This window comes from Balaenoptera acutorostrata, chromosome X (assembly GCF_949987535.1).
Source record: "Balaenoptera acutorostrata chromosome X, mBalAcu1.1, whole genome shotgun sequence".
NCBI classification, from domain to species: domain Eukaryota; kingdom Metazoa; phylum Chordata; class Mammalia; order Artiodactyla; family Balaenopteridae; genus Balaenoptera; species Balaenoptera acutorostrata.
The window spans coordinates 58,424,564-58,446,085 of record NC_080085.1 but is presented as its reverse complement, the minus strand read 5'-3'; the positions used below and the strand labels follow the sequence as shown (position 1 = coordinate 58,446,085).

General features: G+C 38.6%; 1 protein-coding gene across 5 annotated transcripts in view; it reads left to right on the top strand.

Moving 5' to 3' along the window:
• The window catches only part of OPHN1 (oligophrenin 1), a 594,537-nt gene that overhangs the window by 534,248 nt on the left and 38,767 nt on the right, over positions 1-21,522 (top strand). For all 5 annotated transcript variants that reach the window (XM_057538773.1, XM_057538771.1, XM_057538772.1 and 2 more), the window contains one exon: positions 17,000-17,147. In XM_057538773.1, coding sequence (XP_057394756.1) covers positions 17,000-17,147 — 148 coding nt within the window. The remainder of the gene's footprint in view (positions 1-16,999; positions 17,148-21,522) is intronic.

The following is a 21,522-nucleotide window of genomic DNA, read 5'->3' as shown; positions in this document are numbered from 1 at the left end:
TCAGATATGTTCATTAGTCATAGTGAATCTTTGAAAACATAGATTTAAGCTTTAAGTTTTCAATTGTAGCTAAATCAAGAAGATCTTCACACATTTCCCAAAAGACTAGTTCTCTTCATTTTGAAGTGAGGTCAGGACCTGTTTGAAGTGAATAAGCATGCCCAAGCCTGATGAGATAGTGTGATAAGTGTAGGATACAGCTGTGAGCTGGCGTTTACCCCTCAATGTTCAGAGAGCTGAAACATTCCCCATGAGTCACCCTTTTGATTCTTGTCAACCTAAGAATTATTCTCAAGACTCAGCAAAAGGCGGGAATACCCTCTCCTTTCCTTTTCCTCTTTCCAGCTGGCACTGAAACAAAAATTACAATACAATGAACAATAGTTGGCATTTATCTAGAGCTTGCTATGTGCCACAGACTGTGCTAAATGTTTGACATTCAACATCTTCAACATCTCATTGAATCCTCATAACTTTTATGAGGTATTTCCTCATTTTACTTAGAGGTAACTGAGGTCTAGAGAGATTAGATTTGTTATGGATATCGAAGTCAAATATCTGTTTTTATTGTATTTTTGGAGGCTTCTGATTTGCTTGAGAGAGAGAGAATGAGAATGAGAGAATGAATATAGAATCAGAGTTTTTTGAGAATTTTAAAAGCTCTCCAAAATCATATAGCCCGTTCCCCTCAATGGCCAATGATTTTCTCTTACCATATACTTTTGCCTTTGCTATTCTCCTTTGGGTGTTCTGAGTCTCAGCTTTGAACATCAGAGTCTGGATAATACGGTTAAGACTGGGGCCACTGTGCTAGCGGGTCAGGTATGTGTACTTTGAAGTAGACTGAGTTCCTCAGTCTGGTGATACTGCCTATAGGGATTTTGGGAACGAGGAATCAGTGGAGGAACATTGAGATTGGGTGAACTTTTTCTTTGCTCTGAGATTTTGGGACTGATGGCTGAGTCACTGCTACTTTTTTGGATTAAGACTTTTTAAAATAACCCTGAAAATGCCTAGGCCACTTCTGTAGGTTTTCCAAATATCCCTACAGGTGAGAATATTATAGAAAGAATGGAAAAATAGCTTTGGAAGCAGATGACTCTGAGGTTGAATCCCAGCTCCGTCCTTTGCTAGCCGAGTAGTCTTCAACAAGCCAGTCTACCTCCCTGAGCCTTGTTTCCTTCATTTTAAAAATGGGGCTAATAATTAGGCTTACCTCAGTTGTTGGGAGGGTTCAACGAGATAAATATACCAAGTACTTTGTACATAGTATTGCCCACCAAATTCTAATGCCTTCCCACCCCTTTATTATATTGACAGGAGATTAACTTTATCTTAGTGGTGACATTCTTCCATAATCCCTGGTATATATTAAATCTTCGTAGTCAAAGTGGTGTTTTCTAGAAGTCCTTAGATCATTGTTAATTCATGGTTGTTAGATGATGCAGAACTCTTCACTTCTCCAGCCTGAAAGTGTCCTAAGTAGGTCTAAAAGGAAAACTCCACTTGAAACCTATCATTCCACTCTTAGTAGAAAGCATAAATCCATGCCAAGCAGATGGAGGTGTCCTTAGCAGTATCTGACTTCATTCTTTCCTCAGTATCCTCTTCCCAAGGCAACTGGCCAGAGGAATGGACTGACAGAGCATGGATTATAGACATATTAGATATAATCAGTGGGAGTATAAAAGAGTTTCATATAGGAGGTACTGTGTTTTAAGGGGATAGGACACCAGATTGGGGATTAGAATTCTTGGGTTCTAGTCTAAGTTCTACCACCTACTAGCTTTGGAGCCTTGGGCAAATTGCTTCCTCTCTTTGGACATCAGTTTTCCCTTAAGTATATTGTATGTGTAAGACTAGATAGGATTCTAGAATGTGTCATGTAGAAGAACCTTAAAGTCTACGTGTTGCAGAGACCAAAGACAGGCCTGGTGACAGCCCTCTTTAAAAAATGTTGGCTCTTAGTAACAACAGACATGACATTTTCAAAGTTCTGTGCATACTCTAAGATAACTTGGTGACACACTTGATGTTTAAAGTGGTCTCTGCCAAATGCTAAGAGCTCATTATTTTTGACCCCATCACCAACTTTGTTTCTAATGAAGTTCAGAGTATAGTTTTTCTAATATAACCAGACCTCAGAAAGTGCAACACAGCCTCAGCCAGAGTGTAAATGGAGACTCAGTGGAAAGCTGAGATTCATCGGGGCCAAGTCTTATATCTTTGATTTATAGAAAGGCGAGATGCTTTTTGTACAATCTGATATTTGCAGCCCTGAAGAGGCATCTGGGGAGAATCTGGATAGTTACTCAGTTCTGCCAAAATTTCCAAGAGTTTGGATGACTGTGGATCTCATGGCTTTTGGCAATTGAAAAATGATTGTGTTGCATTAAATTTCTTCTCTTTTTCACGCCTAAAGACTTGACATAGAAGAAACTGGGAGGGGGTTAATATGTGATCAAACTCAGGCAAGAGTTTCATGAACCCCCTTCCCAGTGAAGGTGATACTTCTCCTGTCTGTGCCTCAAAGCCCAACAAATGTTATCGTCCAGCTTTAGTCCTCAGGAACCTTCAGAAGAAGGATTTCCAGGAGTTGGACTCCTGACCACCCCAGACAATAACCAAGGCCCAACGAGTGAAATAGTATCCCTTGGTTATTGAGTTCTCTTAGCCCAGGCCTTTAGAATTCAACTCAGCTAATATCCACTCAGGGCTAACCATGTTCCCAGAAAAAAATATCATTGGTTTTCCCCCAGACTCTGCACTGGCTACCCTCTGTGATTTTTCCTGAAGTCACTATCAAAGACCACAAAATTCTACGTGTTCTTAACCAGTCTACAGAAAGCCAAATCAGTCTGCCCTCTTTCCGGAGATTTGGAAGGTGGGAAAATAAGTTTGGCTTGATACTGTTTCCACCCAAGGAATTATTTTTTAAACTTAAAATGTTTCCTTCTATGTTATATAGTGGAAAGAGTGTTAATCTTGAAGTCAGACAAATCTGAGTTCATACCATAGCCCTGCCACTTATGCCTTCTCCTGCTACTGCTATCACTTCCCCTTTACAATGACTGCATGAGATACAGAGGAGCTAGTTTTGTATCCTGTGCCACCTGGTATTTGGCTCCATCCACCCCTATAAGAAAGCCCCACACATTATGACTGTCCTATTCCTTTAAGATTTATTTCTTCTATCTTCAGAGGGTATATTGTTATTCATTTCTCAGAACATGCTTTTCATGGATACTCAAGAAGTCAAAAGAGAATTAAGTAAAACAGACAGAGTTTCTTTTATTGGGCCTCTCTTAACACCTTTTCATTTCTAAAAGTTTCCCCCTCATTAAAATTGGGTTGTCAAAATTAAGTCCAGAGATCTTGGGCCCATCATCTATTCTTCTTCCTCTCTTAAGAGAAACTGTAGATATTTTGCCAGGTTTTCATTCCCAAGCCACTAGTTATATCTTAGTTTGTAGTCCTCTTTTCAAAGAATTGATGATACAAATTAAGTTTCATAAATACTAAATTCTTTTCACATACTAGGCAAAGTTCTAGGCACTGGGGATACACTTGTAAATAAAGCAAAGGCCTTTATTTCATGGATCTTATATTCTATCGGGGAGGGACAAATGATAAACAAGTCAATATATTTGTCAGGTGGTGATAAGTGCTCTGCAGAAAAAACAAGGTAAGGGATGGATATCTTATAGAAGGTGGTGTTAATATGATAATTAGGCAGAAAATTGAATAAAATAAGGGTATTAGTCATGGTGGATATCTTGGGGAAGAGCAATTCCAAGAATAGTAAACAATGAGTGCAAAGGTCATGAGGCAGAAGTGTGCTTGGCATGTTGAACAGCAAAGAGGCCAAAGTGGCTAAGATTGAATGAGCAAGGAGGACATATTTACTCCATTTCTTTTCCCAAAGGGAATAGCAGTAACACATAGGTTAAAAAGAGATCTGATGTGGGGCATTTGGAGGGTCCACAGAACAGAGAGCGAAGTAAGTGGATTCTTCCTACTATAGTAATTGCCAGTATTTCCGCATTAAATCTTGGCTTACAAGGTTTACATCTGTAGGCCAGCTTTGGGGAGGATGTTGCAATCCATTTTGACTGTAGGGTTATCCAGGCCATGTTTTAATTTTAGAAGGACACACAACAGGAAGTATCCCCTCTGTTTTTCTAGTCTTTTCTCATTTAGAGAGACTGTGGTTTTAAGCCTACTGAGCATCTTCTCTGAACACTGCCTATGGGCCCATTGGCAGAACTGTTCTCAAAATTTTCTCAACCAGTGTCTCAGTCTACCCGGAGGAGACAGAGCCTGTAGCGATGGTACCCTGTTCAGGTGGATTTGGTAGCTCTCATTACAAACCCCCAAAGTTAGTGACCCCTTATCCTTCTTGGGGCCTGGGTAGCTCCTTGAAGATGAGCAGGCTGCAAGGAAGGAGTTTGTCAATGAGAAGCAAATAATTGGTGTAACTAGAGGAGAGAAATAAAATAATTTAATCTGGCAGAGACCTTGAAGAGCCATCACGTCCACAACTTTTGATTTGCATAGCACATAACCACTTCATCCCTTATTGCTTTAATCTCAACCTCCCTCTGTCCCCCAATTTCTTCCCCTTCCATCTCGCCTCTCCCTCCCTCTCTCCCTGCTTCTCTCCAAGGAAATGTGAGTTTAAGTCCTTTTTAGGGTTGCAATAGTTACCATTTATAGAATGCTTAATATGTTCCAGACTAGGCTCTTTACATACATCGTCTCATTCAATCATCACAACAACCCTATGAGGTAGATGGTATTATTATCACTATTTTGCAACTGAGATTTACAAAATGCAAACTGAGCCTCAAGTTTGAGGTTCATATAGTTTAAGTACTTTGCCCAAGGTTGCATAGGTAGTAAGTGGCAAAGCCTCTACACAGCTGATTCTGACTCAAAGCTAGTTCTTTAATCTCTATATTATACTCTATTTCCCCAATTCCAGTTGGAGAAGAAGCAAGTGAGAAAAGTCTCTATTGTTTAATAGGCCTTGAGGTGCCTGGCAGCCAAGATCCATCCATTCATTCTAAAAAATATCATTGAGCTGCTTCCTCTTGCCTGGTGTCCTAGTAAGGGCCTAGCTTGTAGAGATGAATGAGACAAAAATCTCCAGTGGCAGGAAGCTCATGATACTGGCAGGGAATTTGGAGCAACTAACACTCAGGGTACAGTGTAATAACTACTGTGATGAAGATGTACATCAGATGCTATGGGAGCAAATGGAAGTGGAACATATCTCTGTCATGGGAGTCAGCTAAGGCTTCACACAGTGTTAATGAATGAGTTGAGACCCAAAAGTTAAAAGGGAATGAATTAATTAAGGTACAGGCTAACTTCGTGTAACAAAGACCACAGCAAATTCAGTGGCTTAAATAAGAGAGAAGTTCATCTTGCTTTCATGTAAAAGTCCAGAGGTGAACAGTCCAAAATCGGTGGAGTAGCTCTGCCGTCCTTACCACTTGGCCTTAATGTTTGGGTCCTACATACCTGTTCCATTGGTCTTCACCAAAAGGAAGGGGAAAAGAGACAATGGAATGCAGACAATTTCTTTATAAAAACATGATCCAGAAGTTTGCATACATCACTTCCACTTATATTTTATTGTTTAAAACTAAAATGCATGGCCTTACCTAGCTATAAGGGAAGCTGGGAAATGTAGGTATGGGTATTCAGCTAAAACTCAGTGACTTCTATTATTAAAAGGAAGAAGGGCAAATGGATACTGTAGTATAGGGTGAAGGTAGGAATAAATGGAAGATGAGACTGGAGATTGTAGGCAGTGGCCAGATTATAGAGCACCTTGTATACTAACAACAGAGTTTGGACTTTGTCCCAACAATATTGTGGGGTCACTAAAATATTATAAGCAGAGGAGTAAGACAATTATATTTTGAGTTTAGTTATTGATACTTTGGTAGACAGATTAAAGAAAAGAGTGACATGAGGCACAGAGAACAGTTAGAAGACCACTGTAGTAATATTAGAGAGACATAATGAGACTCTGAACTGAGGCAGTGGCAGGGAACAGAGAAAACAAATTAGAGAGATATTAAGGAAGTATAATTGATGGAACTTATTGACTTAATGGATATGGGATGTGAGACAGAGGGAGGATGCTAGGATAATAATGCCCAGATTTCTGGCTTGGACATCAGCATTATTTTAAGAAATAAACAGTTACAAGAAAAGAGTTAAATATATTTAATTTTAGAAATGTTGAGGTTGAGGTACCTCTGGGATATCCAGATGGCAGTATTGAGTAGGCAATTATATATATCGGTATAGAAACTATTAGAGAAAACTGATAGTGTAAGCCATGAGAGTACATGAAATTGTTGAGAGAGAATGAGTCTAGATTAGTGAGATCATTAGAGGACTGAGAATACAATACTGGGGAAGATCAACATTTAGGAAGAGCCAGTAAAAGAGACTGGGCAGTGTTCAGAGATGTAGAAATATAGTTATTCAGAAAGGTAAACAAGGATAAAGAAGATGTGGTACATATATACAATGGAATATTACTCAGCCATAAAAAGAAATGAAATTGAGTTATTTGTAGCAAGGTGGATGGACCTAGAGACTGTCATACAGAGTGAAGTAAGTCAGAAAGAGAAAAACAAATACCATATGCAAACACATATATATGGAATCTAAAAAAAAAAAAGGTTCTGAAGAACCTAGGGGCAGGACAGGAATAAAGACACAGACATAAAGAATGGACTTGAGGACACAGGGAGGGGGAAGGGTAAGCTGGGACGAAGTGAGAGAGTGACATGGACATATACACTACCAAATGTAAAATAGATAGCTAGTGGGAAGCAGCCACATAGTACAGGGAGACCAAATTGTTGCTTTGTGTCCACCTAGAGGGGTGGGATACAGAGGGTGGGCGGGAGACGCAAGAGGGAGGAGATATGGGGATGTATGTATATGTATAGCTGATTCACTTTGTTATACAGCAGAAACTAACACACCCTTGTAAAGCAATTATACTCCAATAAAGATGTTTAAAAAATAAATAAATAAAATCACCCAGTTAGTTCTCCCTTCTCACTTGGGAGAAGGGAGAACTAACACAATTTAACACATCATTTTATTCAGATATGATTTAGACACAGCATGAACATTAGCTCGAAAATTTTATTATTCCTGTATTTTTTCCAAATGACAAGTATTTAAAAATAAAATCACTCAGTTAGTTCTCCCTTAAAAAAAAAAAAGAAAGGTAAACAATAAAGCATTCTTAGATCAGGAATGTCAGCTTGTATCAAGTGCTGCAGCAAAGTAAAAGTAAGGATTGAAAAGTGCCCATAGATTTGGGAATTAGGAGGTTAGTGGTGATTGTTACGAAAACAGTTACAGAAGAGCAGTGTGGACAGAGACCAGGTTGAACAGCAAATGGGATACAAAGAAGTGGAGGCTGGGGGATTGTGGAATAACATCAACAAGATGGCAGTGTAGGAATTTCTAGCACGGCTCCCCTTCCCAAAATAACAATTTGAACAACTATCTGCACACAAAAGTATCTTCACAATAGCTAAGGAATCCAGGTGAGGGATTATAACACCTGGTGAAGCACAGAAATAAGAAAAACAATGAGGAAGAAAGATAGAGTCACCTGTCTTTCACCCCTCTCCCAAGCTCCAGCAGCCCATTATGGAGAGGTACACTCATGGGAGAGGAGAGTGAAGTGAGCATCTGATTTCACTGTTAACCCCAGTACTGGCCGGCCCCAGCATCAGACCTACTACTGCAGACTTAGGTGTCTCCCATGGCCCCAGGCTCCCAGTGGGCTCCTGCAAACCCAGGCCCCTAGCCCACCCAGTTATCCACCAGCTTCTGTGGCCCCAGGCAGTTCCCACAGTCTCAGACAGCTTCTGTAGCACCAGGCTCCCAGCAGGTTCCTGCAAACCCAAGCTCCCAAAACACCCAACATCACCCAGCACCTATATTCCCAGGCAGCTCCCAAGGCATGAGGCAAAAAGTGGGCTCCCACAAACCCAGGCTCCTGGCCCACCCCATTGTCAGCCAGCTCTGATGTCACCAGGCTACTGGTGAGTTCCTATGAATGCAGATTCCTGGTCCATTCCAGAATGGGTCAGCCCCCATAGACCTAGCTTCTAGACCAGCTCACATAGACCAAGGCTCCCAGCCTAACTCTATGCCAGGATTGCTCCTATGTCTCAGGGTCCAGGCAGGCTCCTGTCGACCCAGGCTTCTGGCCCACCTCAGTGCCAGGCAAGCACCTGTGGCCTCAGCTTATAGGCTGGCTCCCAGAGAACCAGACTTCTGGCCTGAACTAGCAACAGGCTGACCTCCATAGACTTAATCTCCAGGCTGGCCCTTGAGACCCCAGATTATAGGCCACCTTCCATGGAGCTAGGCTCCAGGTTTGCCCAAAGGGCAGGCTAGCCCCCATCGCCCTAGGTTTTAGTCCAGTCCCTATGAAATCAGCCTCCTGGCCCATCTGGCACCAGAATAGTCCCCGTGGACCCAGATGGTAGGCCCACCCCAGTGATCCCCTGAGCCTGGTCAGCCCCCATGGACCCAGATCCAGATTCATCCACATGAACCCAGATCACAGGCCCATCACTGCAGACTCAAGTGTCAGGCCTACCTCAGTGAATCCAAGCCCCACATCCATACCCTCGGATCAAAACACCAGGCCTGCCTGCCTGCTGACCAAGGCGCCAGACCTGCCTGCCCAAGAACTCAAGCAGTAAGTCTCCTGCTGGACACCACCATATGGCCCACCCAGAATCTCAGGATGAGAATGTGGAGAAAAGGGAACCCTAGTACATTGTTGGTGGGAATGTAAACTGGTGCAGCCAATATAGAAGGCAGTATGGATGTTTCTTTAAAAAACTAAAAATAGGACTACCATATGATCCAGCAATTCCACTCCTGGGTATATATCTGAAGAAAATGAAAACATCAATTTGAAAAGATACATGCACCCCAATGTTCTTCACAGCATTATTTACAATAACCAAGATATGGAAGCAACCTAAGTGTCCATCAATAGATGAATGAATAAAGTGGCTGTATATATATATATATATATATACACACAATGGACTATTAGCCATAAAAAAGACTGAAAATTTGCCATTTACAACAACATGGATAGATTTAGAGGGTATTACACTAAGTGAAATAAGTCAGACAAAGACAAATGGTGTATGTTATCACTTATATGTGGAATCTAAAAAATAAAACAATTGAATAAAATATAACAAAACAGAAACACTCACAGATATAGAGAACAAACTAATGGTTATCAGTGGGGTGAGGGAAACGGGGAGGAGCAATATAGGGGTAGGTGATTAAGAGGCATGTATGTATACTATATATAAAATAAATAAGCTACAAGGATATATTGTATAACACACAGAATATAGCCAATATTTTATAATAACTTTAAATGGAGTATAATATGTAAAAATATTGAATCACTATGTTGTATACCCGAAAATAATATAATATTGTAAATCAATTATACTTTCATTAAAAAAAAGAAATTCAATGGACTATAAGAAAATAAAGATAAACAAGTAAATGAAATTAGGAAAGCAATGCATGAACAAAATGAGAAGTTCAACAAATGAACAGAAACCATTAAAAAAAAAACCCCAGAAATCCTAGAGTTCAAAAAACAATGACTGGACTGAAGAATTCAATAGAGAGCTTCAATATCACACTCTACCAAATAGAAGAAAGAATTAGTAAATTAGAAGTCATTTGAGATCATCCATTCAGAGGAGCAAAAAGAAAAGAGAATGAAAAAGAGTGGAGAGAGTCTATGTGAATTATGGGGTCCATTAAAAGAAAAAAATCGATGCATTATTGGAGTCCCAGAAGTCCGAGAAGGAGAAGAATGGGAGAAAGCTTATTTAAAGAAATAATGGCTGAGAACTTCTTAAATCTAGGGATACACTTATGAAGCTAACTATCTCAAAATGTCAACCCAAAACAGTCTTCTCCAAGACACATTATGATGAAACAGTCTAAAATCAAAGACAGAATTTTAAAAGCAGCCAGAGGGAAAAAAACCGTCACATATGAAGGAACCATTATAAGGCTATCAGCAGATTCCTCAGCAGACACCTTGCAGGTCAGGAGAGAGTTGGATGATATATGCAAAATGCTGAAAGAAAAAAAAACCTTCCAACCATGAATATTTTACCCGGTAAAGTCATCTTTCAGAAATGAAGGAGAGATAAAGACTTTACCAAACAAACAAAAGCTGAAGGAGTTTATCAACACTAGACCTGCCTTTCAAGAATACTGAAAGGAGTTCTTCAAGCTGAAATGAAAGGACACTAATTAGTAATGCAAAAATATATAAAAATATAAAACCTACTGGTAGAGGTAAGTATATAGTGAAATTCAGAATACTCTAATACTGCAATATGGTGGTGTGTTAATTATGTAACTCTAATATAAACTCATTCTTCTCAAATGCACATGGAACTTTCTCTAGGATAGATAATAAGTTAGGTCATAAAATAAATGTAAGCAAATGTAAGAAGATTGAAATCATACCAAGTATTTTTCTGATCACAATGGTATGAAACTGGAAATCAATTACAGGAAGAAAACTGGAAAATTTACAAATATGTGGGAAACAACACACTTCTGAACAACCAATGGGTCAAGCAAGAAATCAAAAGGGAGGTCAAAAAATATCTTGAAAGACATGACAATAGAAAAACAACCAATCAAAACTTATGGGATGCAGGAAAGGCAGTTCTAAGAGGGGAATTTTACAGTGATGATAAACACTTACATTAGACAAAAGAAAGATCACAAATAAACGTTCTAATTTAACACCTCAAGAAACTGGAAAAAGAACAAACTCAGCCCAACGTTTGCAGAAGGAAGGACATAAAAAAGATCAGAGCAGAAATAAGTGAAATAGAGACCAGATAAACAATAGAAAGATAAATGAAACTAAGGTGAGTTTTTTAAAAGATAAATAAAACTGAAAACCTTTAGCTGGACTAAGAAATAAAGAGAGAAGATGCAAGTGTATAAAATCAGAAATGAAAAGGGATACACGACAGAAATACAAAGGATAATAAGAGACTACTATGAATAATCATATGTCAACAAATTGGAAAACCTGGAAAAATGGATAAATTCCTAGAAATATACAAGCTACCAAGACTGAATCATGAAGAAATAGAAAATCTGAGCAGACTAATAGTGAGTGAGGAGATTGAATCAGTATTCAGAAGTCTGCCAAAAAAGAAAAGCTAAGGTCCAGATTGTTTCATTGGTGAATTCTACCAAACATTAAAAGAAGAATTAATGCCAATTATTCTCAATTCAAAAAATTCGAAAAGAAAGAAACACTCCCAAACTCATTTTATGAGGCCAACATTACCCTGATGCCAAAGCCAGATAAGGACTCTACAAAAAAAAAGAAGGAGGAGGAGGGGGAAAGAAAGAAAACTATAAGCCATAGGCCAATATACCTGATGAATATAGAAGCATAAATTCTCCACAAAATACTAGCATACTTAATTGAACAGCACTTTAAAAGAGTCATAGACCATAATCAAGTGGAATTTACCCCTGGGATGCAAGGATGGTTCAACATATGCAAATCAAAAACTGTGATACACCACATTAATAGAATGGAAAATTAAAATCTCAATATATGCAGAAAATGCATTTGCCAAAATTCAGCATCCTTTCATGATAAACACTCTCAGCAAATTGGGTATGGAAAGAATAAACTTCAACATTACCAAGACCATACAGGAAAAGCCCACAGCTAACATCATACTCGATGACCAAAGGTGGACAGCTGTCCTTCTAAGATCAAGAACAAGATAAGGATGCTCATTGTGACCACTCCTATTCAACACAGAACTGGAATCCTAGCCAGAGCAATTGAGCAAGAAACAGAAATAAAATACATCAAAATTAGAAAGGGCTATGAATTTCTGATAATTCTTTATTGGATGCAAGACATTGTTAATTTTACCTTCTTGTATGATGGCCATTTTTTATTGCTATAAATAATGTTCTTGAGCTTGTTTCTGGGGTGCAGGTAAGTAGCCCAAGAACAGCTTGATGCTTTCAAATATTTCCCTTAGGCTTTTTTAGGCAGAAAATGAATAGGATTTAGTCTAGGGTTAATTTTTCTTCATTAATGAGGCAAAATTTGTCTGCGTACTGTACTCAGTGCCCTATGAATTATTTAATAATCCACTGTGGCTGGTGAGAACAGGAATTCTTCCAGCCACTCTGTGATCTTAGGTAATTGCTTCCTCTAATTCTTTCATGTGGTTCTTGCCTCACACATAAGTATTGATTAGTAAGCAGCTAAATTCGTTTGTTTTTTTTTTAACATCTTTATTGGAGTATAATTGCCTTACAATGGTGTGTTAGTTTCTGCTTTAGAACAAAGTGAATCAGCTATACATATACATATATCCCCATATCTCCTCCCTCTTGTGTCTCCCTCCCACCCTCCCTATCCCACCCCTCTAGGTGGTCACAAAGCACCGAGCTGATCTCCCTGTCCTATGCAGCTGCTTCCCACTAGCTATCTATTTTACATTTGGTGGTGTATATAGGTCCATGCCACTCTCTCACTTTCTCCCAGCTTACCCTTCCCCCTCCACATGTCCTCAAATCCATTCTCTACGTCTGAATCTTTATTCCTGTCCTGCCCCTAGGTTCTTCAGAACCGTTTTTTTTTTTTTTTTTTAGATTCCATATATATGTGTTAGCATATGGTATTTGTTTTTATCTTTCTGACTTCACTCTGTATGACAGACTCTAGGTCCATCCACCTCACTACAAATAACTCAATTTCAATTCTTTTTATGGACGAGTAATATTCCATTGTATATATATACCACATCTTCTTTATCCATTCATCTGTCAATGGACACTTCGGTTGCTTCCATGTCCTGGCTATTGTAAATAGAGCTGCAATGAACATTGTGGTACATGACTCTTTTTGAATTATGCTTTTCTCAGGGTATATGCCCAGTAGTGGGATTGCTGGGTCATATTATAGTTCTATTTTAAGTTTTTTAAGGAACCTCCATACTGTTCTCCATAGTGGCTGTATCAATTTACATTCCCACCAACAGTGCAGGAGGGTTCCCTTTTCTCCACACCCTCTCCAGCATTTATTGTTTATACATATTTTGATGATGGCCATTCTGACTGGTGTGAGGTGATATCTCATTGTAGTTTTGATTTGCATTTCTCTAATGATTAGTGATGTTGAGCATCCTTTCATGTGTTTGTTGGCAATCTGTATATCTTCTTTGGAGAAATGTGTATTTAGGTCTTCTGCCCATTTTTGGATTGGGTTGTTTGTTTTTTTGGTATTGAGCTCCATGAGCTGCTTGTAAATTTTGGAGATTGATCCTTTGTCAGTTTCTTCATTTGCAAATATTTTCTCCCATTCTGAGGGTTGTCTTTTCATCTTGTTTATGGTTTCCTTTGCTGTGCAAAAGCTTTTAAGTTTCATTAGGTCCCATTTGTTTATTTTTGGTTTTATTTCCATTTCTCTAGGAGGTGGGTCAAAAAGGATTTTGCTGTGATTTATGTCATAGAGTGTTCTGCCTATATTTTCCTCTAAGAGTTTTAGAGTGTCTGGCCTTACGTTTAGGTGTTTAGTCCATCTTGAGTTTATTTTTGTGTATGTTGTTAGGGAGTGTTCTAATTTCATTCTTTTACATGTAGCTGTCCAGTTTTCCCAGCACCACTTACTGAAGAGGCTGTCTTTTCTCCATTGTATATTCTTGCCTCCTTTATCAAAAATAAGGTGACCATATGTGCGTGGATTTATCTCTGGGCTTTCTCTCCTGTTCCATGTATCTATATTTCTGTTTTTGTGCCAGTACTATATTGTCTTGATTACTGTAGCTTTGTAGTGTAGTCTGAAGTCCGGGAGCCTGATTCCTGCAGCTTCGTTTTTCTTTCTCAAGATTGCTTTGGCTATGGTGTTTCCATACAAATTGTGAATTTTTTTATTCTAGTTCTGTAAAAAATGCCATTGGTAGTTTGATAGGGATTGCATTGAATCTCTAGATTGCTTTGGGTAGTAGAGTTATTTTCACAATGTTGATTCTTCCAGTCCAAGAACATGGTATATCTCTCCATCTGTTTGTATCATCTTTAATTTCTTTCATCAATGTCTTATAGTTTTCTGCATACAGGTCTTTTGTCTCCTTAGGTAGGTTTATTCCTAGGTATTTTATTCTTTTTGTTGCAATGGTAAATGGGAATGTTTCCTTAATTTCACTTTCAGATTTTTCATCATTAGTGTATAGGAATGCAAGAGATTTCTGTGCATTAATTTTGTATGCTGCTACTTTACCAAATTCATTGATTAGCTCTAGTAGTTCCTGGTAGCATCTTTAGGATTCTCTATGTATAGTATCATGTCATCTGCAAATAGTGACGGCTTTACGTCTTCTTTTCCGATTTGGATTCCTTTTATTTCTTTTTCTTCTCTGATTGCTTTGGCTAAAACTTCCAAAACTATGTTGAATAATAGTGGTGAGAGTGGACAACCTTGTCTTGTTCCTGATCTTAGAAGAAATGGTTTCAGTTTTTCACCATTGAGAATGATGTTTGCTGTGTGTTTGTCATATATGGCCTTTATTATGTTGAGGTAAGTTCCCTCTATGCCTACTTTCTGGAGGATTTTTATCATAAATGGGTGTTGAATTTTGTTGAAAGCTTTTTCTGCATCTTTTGAGATGATCATATGGTTTTTCTTCTTCAATTTGCTAATATGGTTTATCACATTGATTGATTTTACACAGCTATATTCTTAAAAAGGACCCCTGCAAATCTTCAGAGCTCTCTGTGCAGCTATCTTCTTTCTGGTACCCTGCCCTGAAAACTCTCTTTTCCTTGCCCTCCTCATACCTGCAACACAGTGTCTTCAGCTAATGGAGACTGCTGGGCTGCTCTGGGTTCTTCTTCCTGTATTATGGCCCAAAGAATCTTTCCAGGCTATAACATGGGACAGTCATGGGGCTCACCTCACCTCATTTATTTTTCCTGTCTCTCATGGATCACTGTCCTTAATTGCCAGATTTCAAATGCCTTCAGAATCATTGTTACATTTTTTCTAGTTTTTTAATTGTTTCATGTTGAAGATGTAAATCTAATTTCTTTTGCCGTATTTTGGCTTGAAGTGAAAGTAGCTGTTATGGTCTTTTCAGAGGATAATTTGGCCTTTTATACCAGAATTTTAAATGTGTTTGTTTTTTGGTCCAGCAATCCTAGTCACTCTTCTAGTTGCTGGAGTTACAGCAGTGAACACGATGATATACTTCAGTATAGTATACAATCGAGTGGAGAGACAGAAAACAAAAAACTGAATAAGTATTGAATACAATATACTATGTTAGAAAGTGATAGGAAAAAATGTTAAATAGGGACGGGGGATAGGAAGCACTTGGTAGAGGGAAGCATGTCAAAGTTCTGATACATTTGCCTGGAAGGACTCACTGAGAGGGGTATATTTGATCGTTAATCCTACTGGAATCAAGAGAGCAAGCTATATGGATATCTGGAGGAAGAGCACTTCAGGTAGAAAAACACTCAGTGCAAAGTCCCTGGTGTGTTTGATGAATAGCAAGGAATATTTGTAATAGCTACTATAGTGCCTAAGCAGATGCTCACAAAATGGTAGCTATTTAGAATATTATTACTAATGGTGGTGGAACCAGAAATATGACCTAAAAGTATATGACCTCAAAGCTCATCTGCTTGCTACTATGTCATATTCTGTTTTCCATATACCATGAGACATTGAGACATATACTGCCTTATGATTCTTCTTACCTTGTTCTCTATCATTGTGCAGCTTTTACACAGGCTTGCCTTGTGTTCCCATTCATGTAAGTTTTGTGACTGTGCAATCTATGTTGACTCTTGCCTGATAGAATGTTGGGCTGTGACATTTCTCTTTGCACTAATCATTGGGGTTGCTTTCATTATTGCAGTGGACACTGGCCCCCTTCCTCCATCACCACATATGTGTGTCTTCCCAAAATATTTTCACTCTGCCCAAAAGGTCATTCTCCCCAGGGACAGGAAGATCTTAAGTACATATGAGACATTATATACAAATTCTAATCACAGCTCCTCCCTCACTTATCCAGCACTTTTTACATCTTCCAAGGCACTTTGTTTTTGCCCTGTCTTTTTTGAATAAGTAATGCATACATGGTATGAACATTTTAAAGATCAAAGTGATATAGGGGTGAAAAATAAGTTTCCTCCATCCTTCCCTTAGCCACTCATTAGTCCTGTCTTGGGGCAAACAATGTAACCAGGATTTTTTTTTGGAGGGGGTATCTTTTCAGAAATATTGAATGAATGTGGGTGTTTTTAATCATTCTTCACACCCCACCCCTACCCATACAATGTACCTTGACTACCCTTTTCACTTGATTCTCACTCACCACACCCTGTGATAGGTGGTGTTCCCTGCAATTTACAGATGAGGAAGCTAAGGCTCAGAGATGTGAGATGACCTTTTTATGGGTTTTGTTGGCGGGAGTAGTGACTTTTTTACAGTTTCCCAGGCAGTAAGTGGCAAATCCAGGACTGATGTTGCAGGTTTTTTAAAATAATGATCTAATTGGTTTTATTCAATGATCCATGTATTGGGCAGCATCCCATCTAATAAATAGAAGGGTGCTCTCCTGATGTTGCAGTTTTTGTCTGCATTCTTTCCTCCACACTGAGAAGTACCAGGTCCTGCACCTCAAACATGATAGGAGATCTCTAAACACTTGCTGGTAGCTAGAGTGATTAAGAAAATCCCCACAATTCCTTTAGTCATATTAGAATTGCTATGGCAGACTTTAGGTGTAATGCTGATGGGCATCAACTGGTAGTTAGCATTAGGGATACAAAAAGTTGATCTTTCTAATTGTTTTCTGGAAATATTCCCCCTCTACAGATTTATTCAGGTCCACCTGAGGAAAGTACTGCACCCCCAGTGCCTCCACCTCGAGTGACAGCAAGAAGGCACAAACCAATCACAATTTCGAAGCGCTTGCTGAGGGAAAGGACAGTTTTCTATACTTCTTCCCTGGATGAAAGTGAAGGTCAGTACTAAAGTTTACCCTTAGCTTCTTAATAGTGATTGGAGACAAAGAGGATATTGAAAGGCAGACGTGGAGGCATAACCATCTTTTCTGGAAAGGTAAACTTTTTCTGGGTCCTGGGCCAGGCAAGCCAAGGTTTGTAAAATTTGTGCCCAGAGAGTGAATTATTCTTTTGGCAGTGGATAGGACAGAGATGAACCTGTAAAATCAGCTACCATTTTCCCTTAGCAGACCAGTGAAGGATACAAGGTGTTCTTAGATCTGTACCTCAGTACATTGAGATGGGTGAGCAATGTGTTTTCTGAATGTTCTGAGATTTTAAATATAAATTCAGCTAACATAGAGAACTGATGGCTGAATAGGAGTTTCTAGTGCTTGTCCCTTCACAGTAATATGAATTCAAACAACCATCCATGCATGAAAATCCCTTCATGAAAGCTATGGAATCCAGATGAGAGGTCAGAGCACCTGGGTTGAGTACAGAAATAAGAAAAGGTACATTGCAGATGCTAGAAAGGACATTTTCATATTACCCACGTCACCCTTCCCCCAAGCTCACACAGTGTAGTTCAGGGAGAAATCCCCTCCACGTGGAGGAAGGAGAGTGAGATGAGCACCCAACTTTACCTTGGACCCCAGCAACAGGCCCACCCCAGTAAACCCCAGCACCAACCCATCCCCCATTTTTCCAGACTCCAGGCCAGCCTCCACCAACCCAAGCTCCAGACCTGCCCCAGCACTAGGCCATTCTCTGCAGCCCCAGGCTCCAGGCCTGCCCTTGAAGACCCAGAATCCAGGCCCATTACATGCCAAGCTGGCCTCTGTGGCTCTAGTCTCCAAGATGTAACCACAACTCAGCATCCAGTCCAGCTTCCTGTGGATCCCACCTCCAGGTCTGCCTCAGCGCCAGGCTAGCCCCCTGGATCCAGGCTTCAAGCTCTCCCCTGTAGATCCAGGATGAAAGCTTGCCCATCCACTGACCCAGGCACCAGACCACCCTACCCAAGGACTCCAGCAGCAAGCCCACTTCTGGAGCATGCCAGGTGGCCTAACCAGAATCTCTGGTTGTGCTGCCTGATCAAAGGCTTTCCTTGCCAAAGCCAGGAAGATGTGCCTGCTTCTTCAAATAGGTAAACACCCACTCAAGGCCACAAGGATCAGAAATAATCAGGGAAGCTTAACACCACCAAAGGAACAAAATAAAGCACAATGAACTGATCCTAATGAAATGGAGATCTATGAACTGTCTGAAAAGGAATTCCAAATAATCATCTTAAAGAAGCTCAGTGAGCTACAAGAGAACTCAGACAACTAAACAAAATCAGGAAAATAATACATGAGAAGTTCAAGAAAGTCATAGAAATCATAAAAAAAAGAGAACCAAAAAGAAATTCTGGAGCTGAAGAACACAATGACTGCATAGAAAAATTCAGTAGAGAGCTTCAACATCAAACTCGAACAAGCAGAAGAAAGAATCAGTGCAGTCAAAGACAGGTCACTTAAAATTATCCAGTCAGAGGAACAAAAAGAAAAAAGCTTGTAAAAGTGAAGAAAACCTAAGAGACCTATGGGACACCGTATACAAACCAATATACATATATGGGAGTCTCAGAAGGAGCACAGAAAGAGAAAGGGGCACAAAGCTTATTTAAAGAAATAATGACAGAAAAATTCCTAAATCTGGAGAAGGAAATGAACATCTGGATCCATGAAGCCCAAAGAAACCCAAATAAGTTAAACATAAAGAGATTTTAACCAAGACACATTGTTATAAAATTCTCAAAATTCAAAGACAAAGAGAATTTTGAATGCAGCAAGAAAAAAGTAAATCATCAAATAAAAGGAAACCCCCATAATACTGTGAGCAGATTTCCCAGCAGAAACCTTGCAGGCCAGGAGAGAATGGGTTGATATATTCAAAATACTGAAAGGAAAAAAACTGCCAACCAGGAATACTATACTGGACAAAGCAGTCCTTCAGAAATGAAGGAGAGATAAAATGAAGGAGTTGACTACTATTAGACTTGGTTTAAAAGAAATGTTAAAAGATATCATACTAAGTGAAGTAAGCCAGACAGTGAAAGACAAATATCATATGAAATCGCTTATATGTGGCATCTAACAAAAAAAGATACAAATGAATCTATATACAAAACTGAAATAGACCCACAGACATAGAAAACAAACTTATGGTTACCAAAGGGGAAAGTGGGGGAGGGATAAATTAGGAGGTTGGAATTAACACATATACACTACTATATATAAAATAGATAGCCAATAAGGACCTACTGTATAACACAGGGAAATATACTCAATATTTTTAATAACCTATAAGGGAAAAAAATCTGAAAAAGAGTATATGTATATATGTGTATATTATATATATAGATATATAGATATATATAACTGAATCACTGTACTGTATATATAACTGAATCACTGTGCTGTACTCCTAAAAATAACAGGACATTGTAAATCAACTGTACTTCAATTAAATAAATAAGTAAGACATGCTAAAAGAGGGTATTCAAGTTGAAATAAATGGACAGTAACAACATGAAAACATATGAAAGTATAAAACAAATTGGTAAACATAATATAGCCCAATTCAGAATATTCTAATACTGTAATAGTGATGTGTAAACCACTTGTAATTCTAGTATGAAAGTGAAAATACAAAAGTATTAAAAATAACTATAGCTACAATAATTTGTTAATGGATACACAATCTAAAAAGTTATAAATTATGACATCAATAACATAAAATGTAGGTGTAGGAGTCGTTAAAATGTACAGTTATTGTATGTAGTCAATGTTACTTTGCTAGCTTTAAACAGACTGCTATAACTATGTTTTATGTAAACTTCATAATAAAAGACCCCAAATAGACAAAGCAATCTTGAGAAAGAAGAACAAAGTTGAAGGCTTTATGATTTCAAAATATACTACAAAGCAATAGTAACCAAAAGAGTATAGTACTGGCATAAAAACAGACATATAGACAAATGAAACAGAATAATGAGCCCAGAAAAAGTACACACATTTATGATCAATTGACCTTTGATAAAGGTGTCAAGAATACACAGTGGGAAAGTATAGTCCTTTCAGTACATGGTGTTGGGAAAAATGGATATCCACATGCAGAGAAATTTTATCCTTATCTCACACAATGTACAAAGATCAACTCAAAATGGGTTAAAGACATACATGTAAGACCTATAGCTGTAAAACTACAGGAAGAAAATGTGGGGGGAAAGCTACTTGGCATTGTCTGGTCTGGGCAGTGATTTTTTCAGATATGGCCCCAAAAGTATAGGCAACAAAAGCAGAACGGACAAATGTGATTGCATCATGCTAAAGAGTTTCTGCACAGCAAAGGAAACAATCAAGAAAGTGAGGAGACAACCTACAGAATAGAAGATATTTGCAAATCATATGTCTGTTAAGGGGTTAATATTCCAAAATACATAAGGAACTCATACTACTCAATAATAAGAAAAGAAATAACCCAATTTTTAAAGGTCAAAGGACCTAAATAGACATTTCTCAGAACAAGGCAAATAAATGTCCAATAGGTATATGGAAAGTTGTTCAACATCACTGATCATCAGGGAAATGCAAATCAAAACCATAAGATATCATCTCACACCTATTACAGATAGTTATTACAAAAAAATGACAAAAGATAACAAGTGTTGACAAGAATGTGGAGAAAAGGGAACCCTTGTACATTGTTGGTGGTAAGGTAAATTAGTACAGCCATTATGGAAAGCTGTGTGTAGGTTTCTCAAAAAATTAAAAATAAACTACCATATAGAGTTGTCAACTGCCTGGCTGAGTGTTCAAGGCATGCTCAAACATTCATACAGAGCCCCTTTGCAAAGACTGGGAGTCATATTGGTTCTTAGTGTTTTAAGGCAATCTCTGTCTAATCATTAGCTGACCACAAAGCTAACTAAGCAGTGTCTTTAGTGGCCACACTCAACAAAGAATACAGATTTAACATAAATGGGTGAAAAAAGTCAGTAAACAAACTAACAATAATAACTAAAATAAACAGCAACAACAACAAACCTTGGGGAGAAGAGAGAATCTGAATTTCAGAGTTGCTATATTACTTAAACTGTCCAGTTTTCAATAAAGAATTATGAGATATCTAAAGAAACAAGAAAGCATGACCCATACACAGGAACAAAAACAAAAAGCAATCAAGTAATTGCTACCACATAACCCAGCAACTCCACTCTTAAGTATGTACCCAAGAGAAATGAAAACACAGCTTCACAAAGACTTACATTTGAATATTTATAGCAGCTTTTTTCATATCAGCCAAAAACTGTGAGCAACCTAAATGTTCATCAACTGATGAATGAAC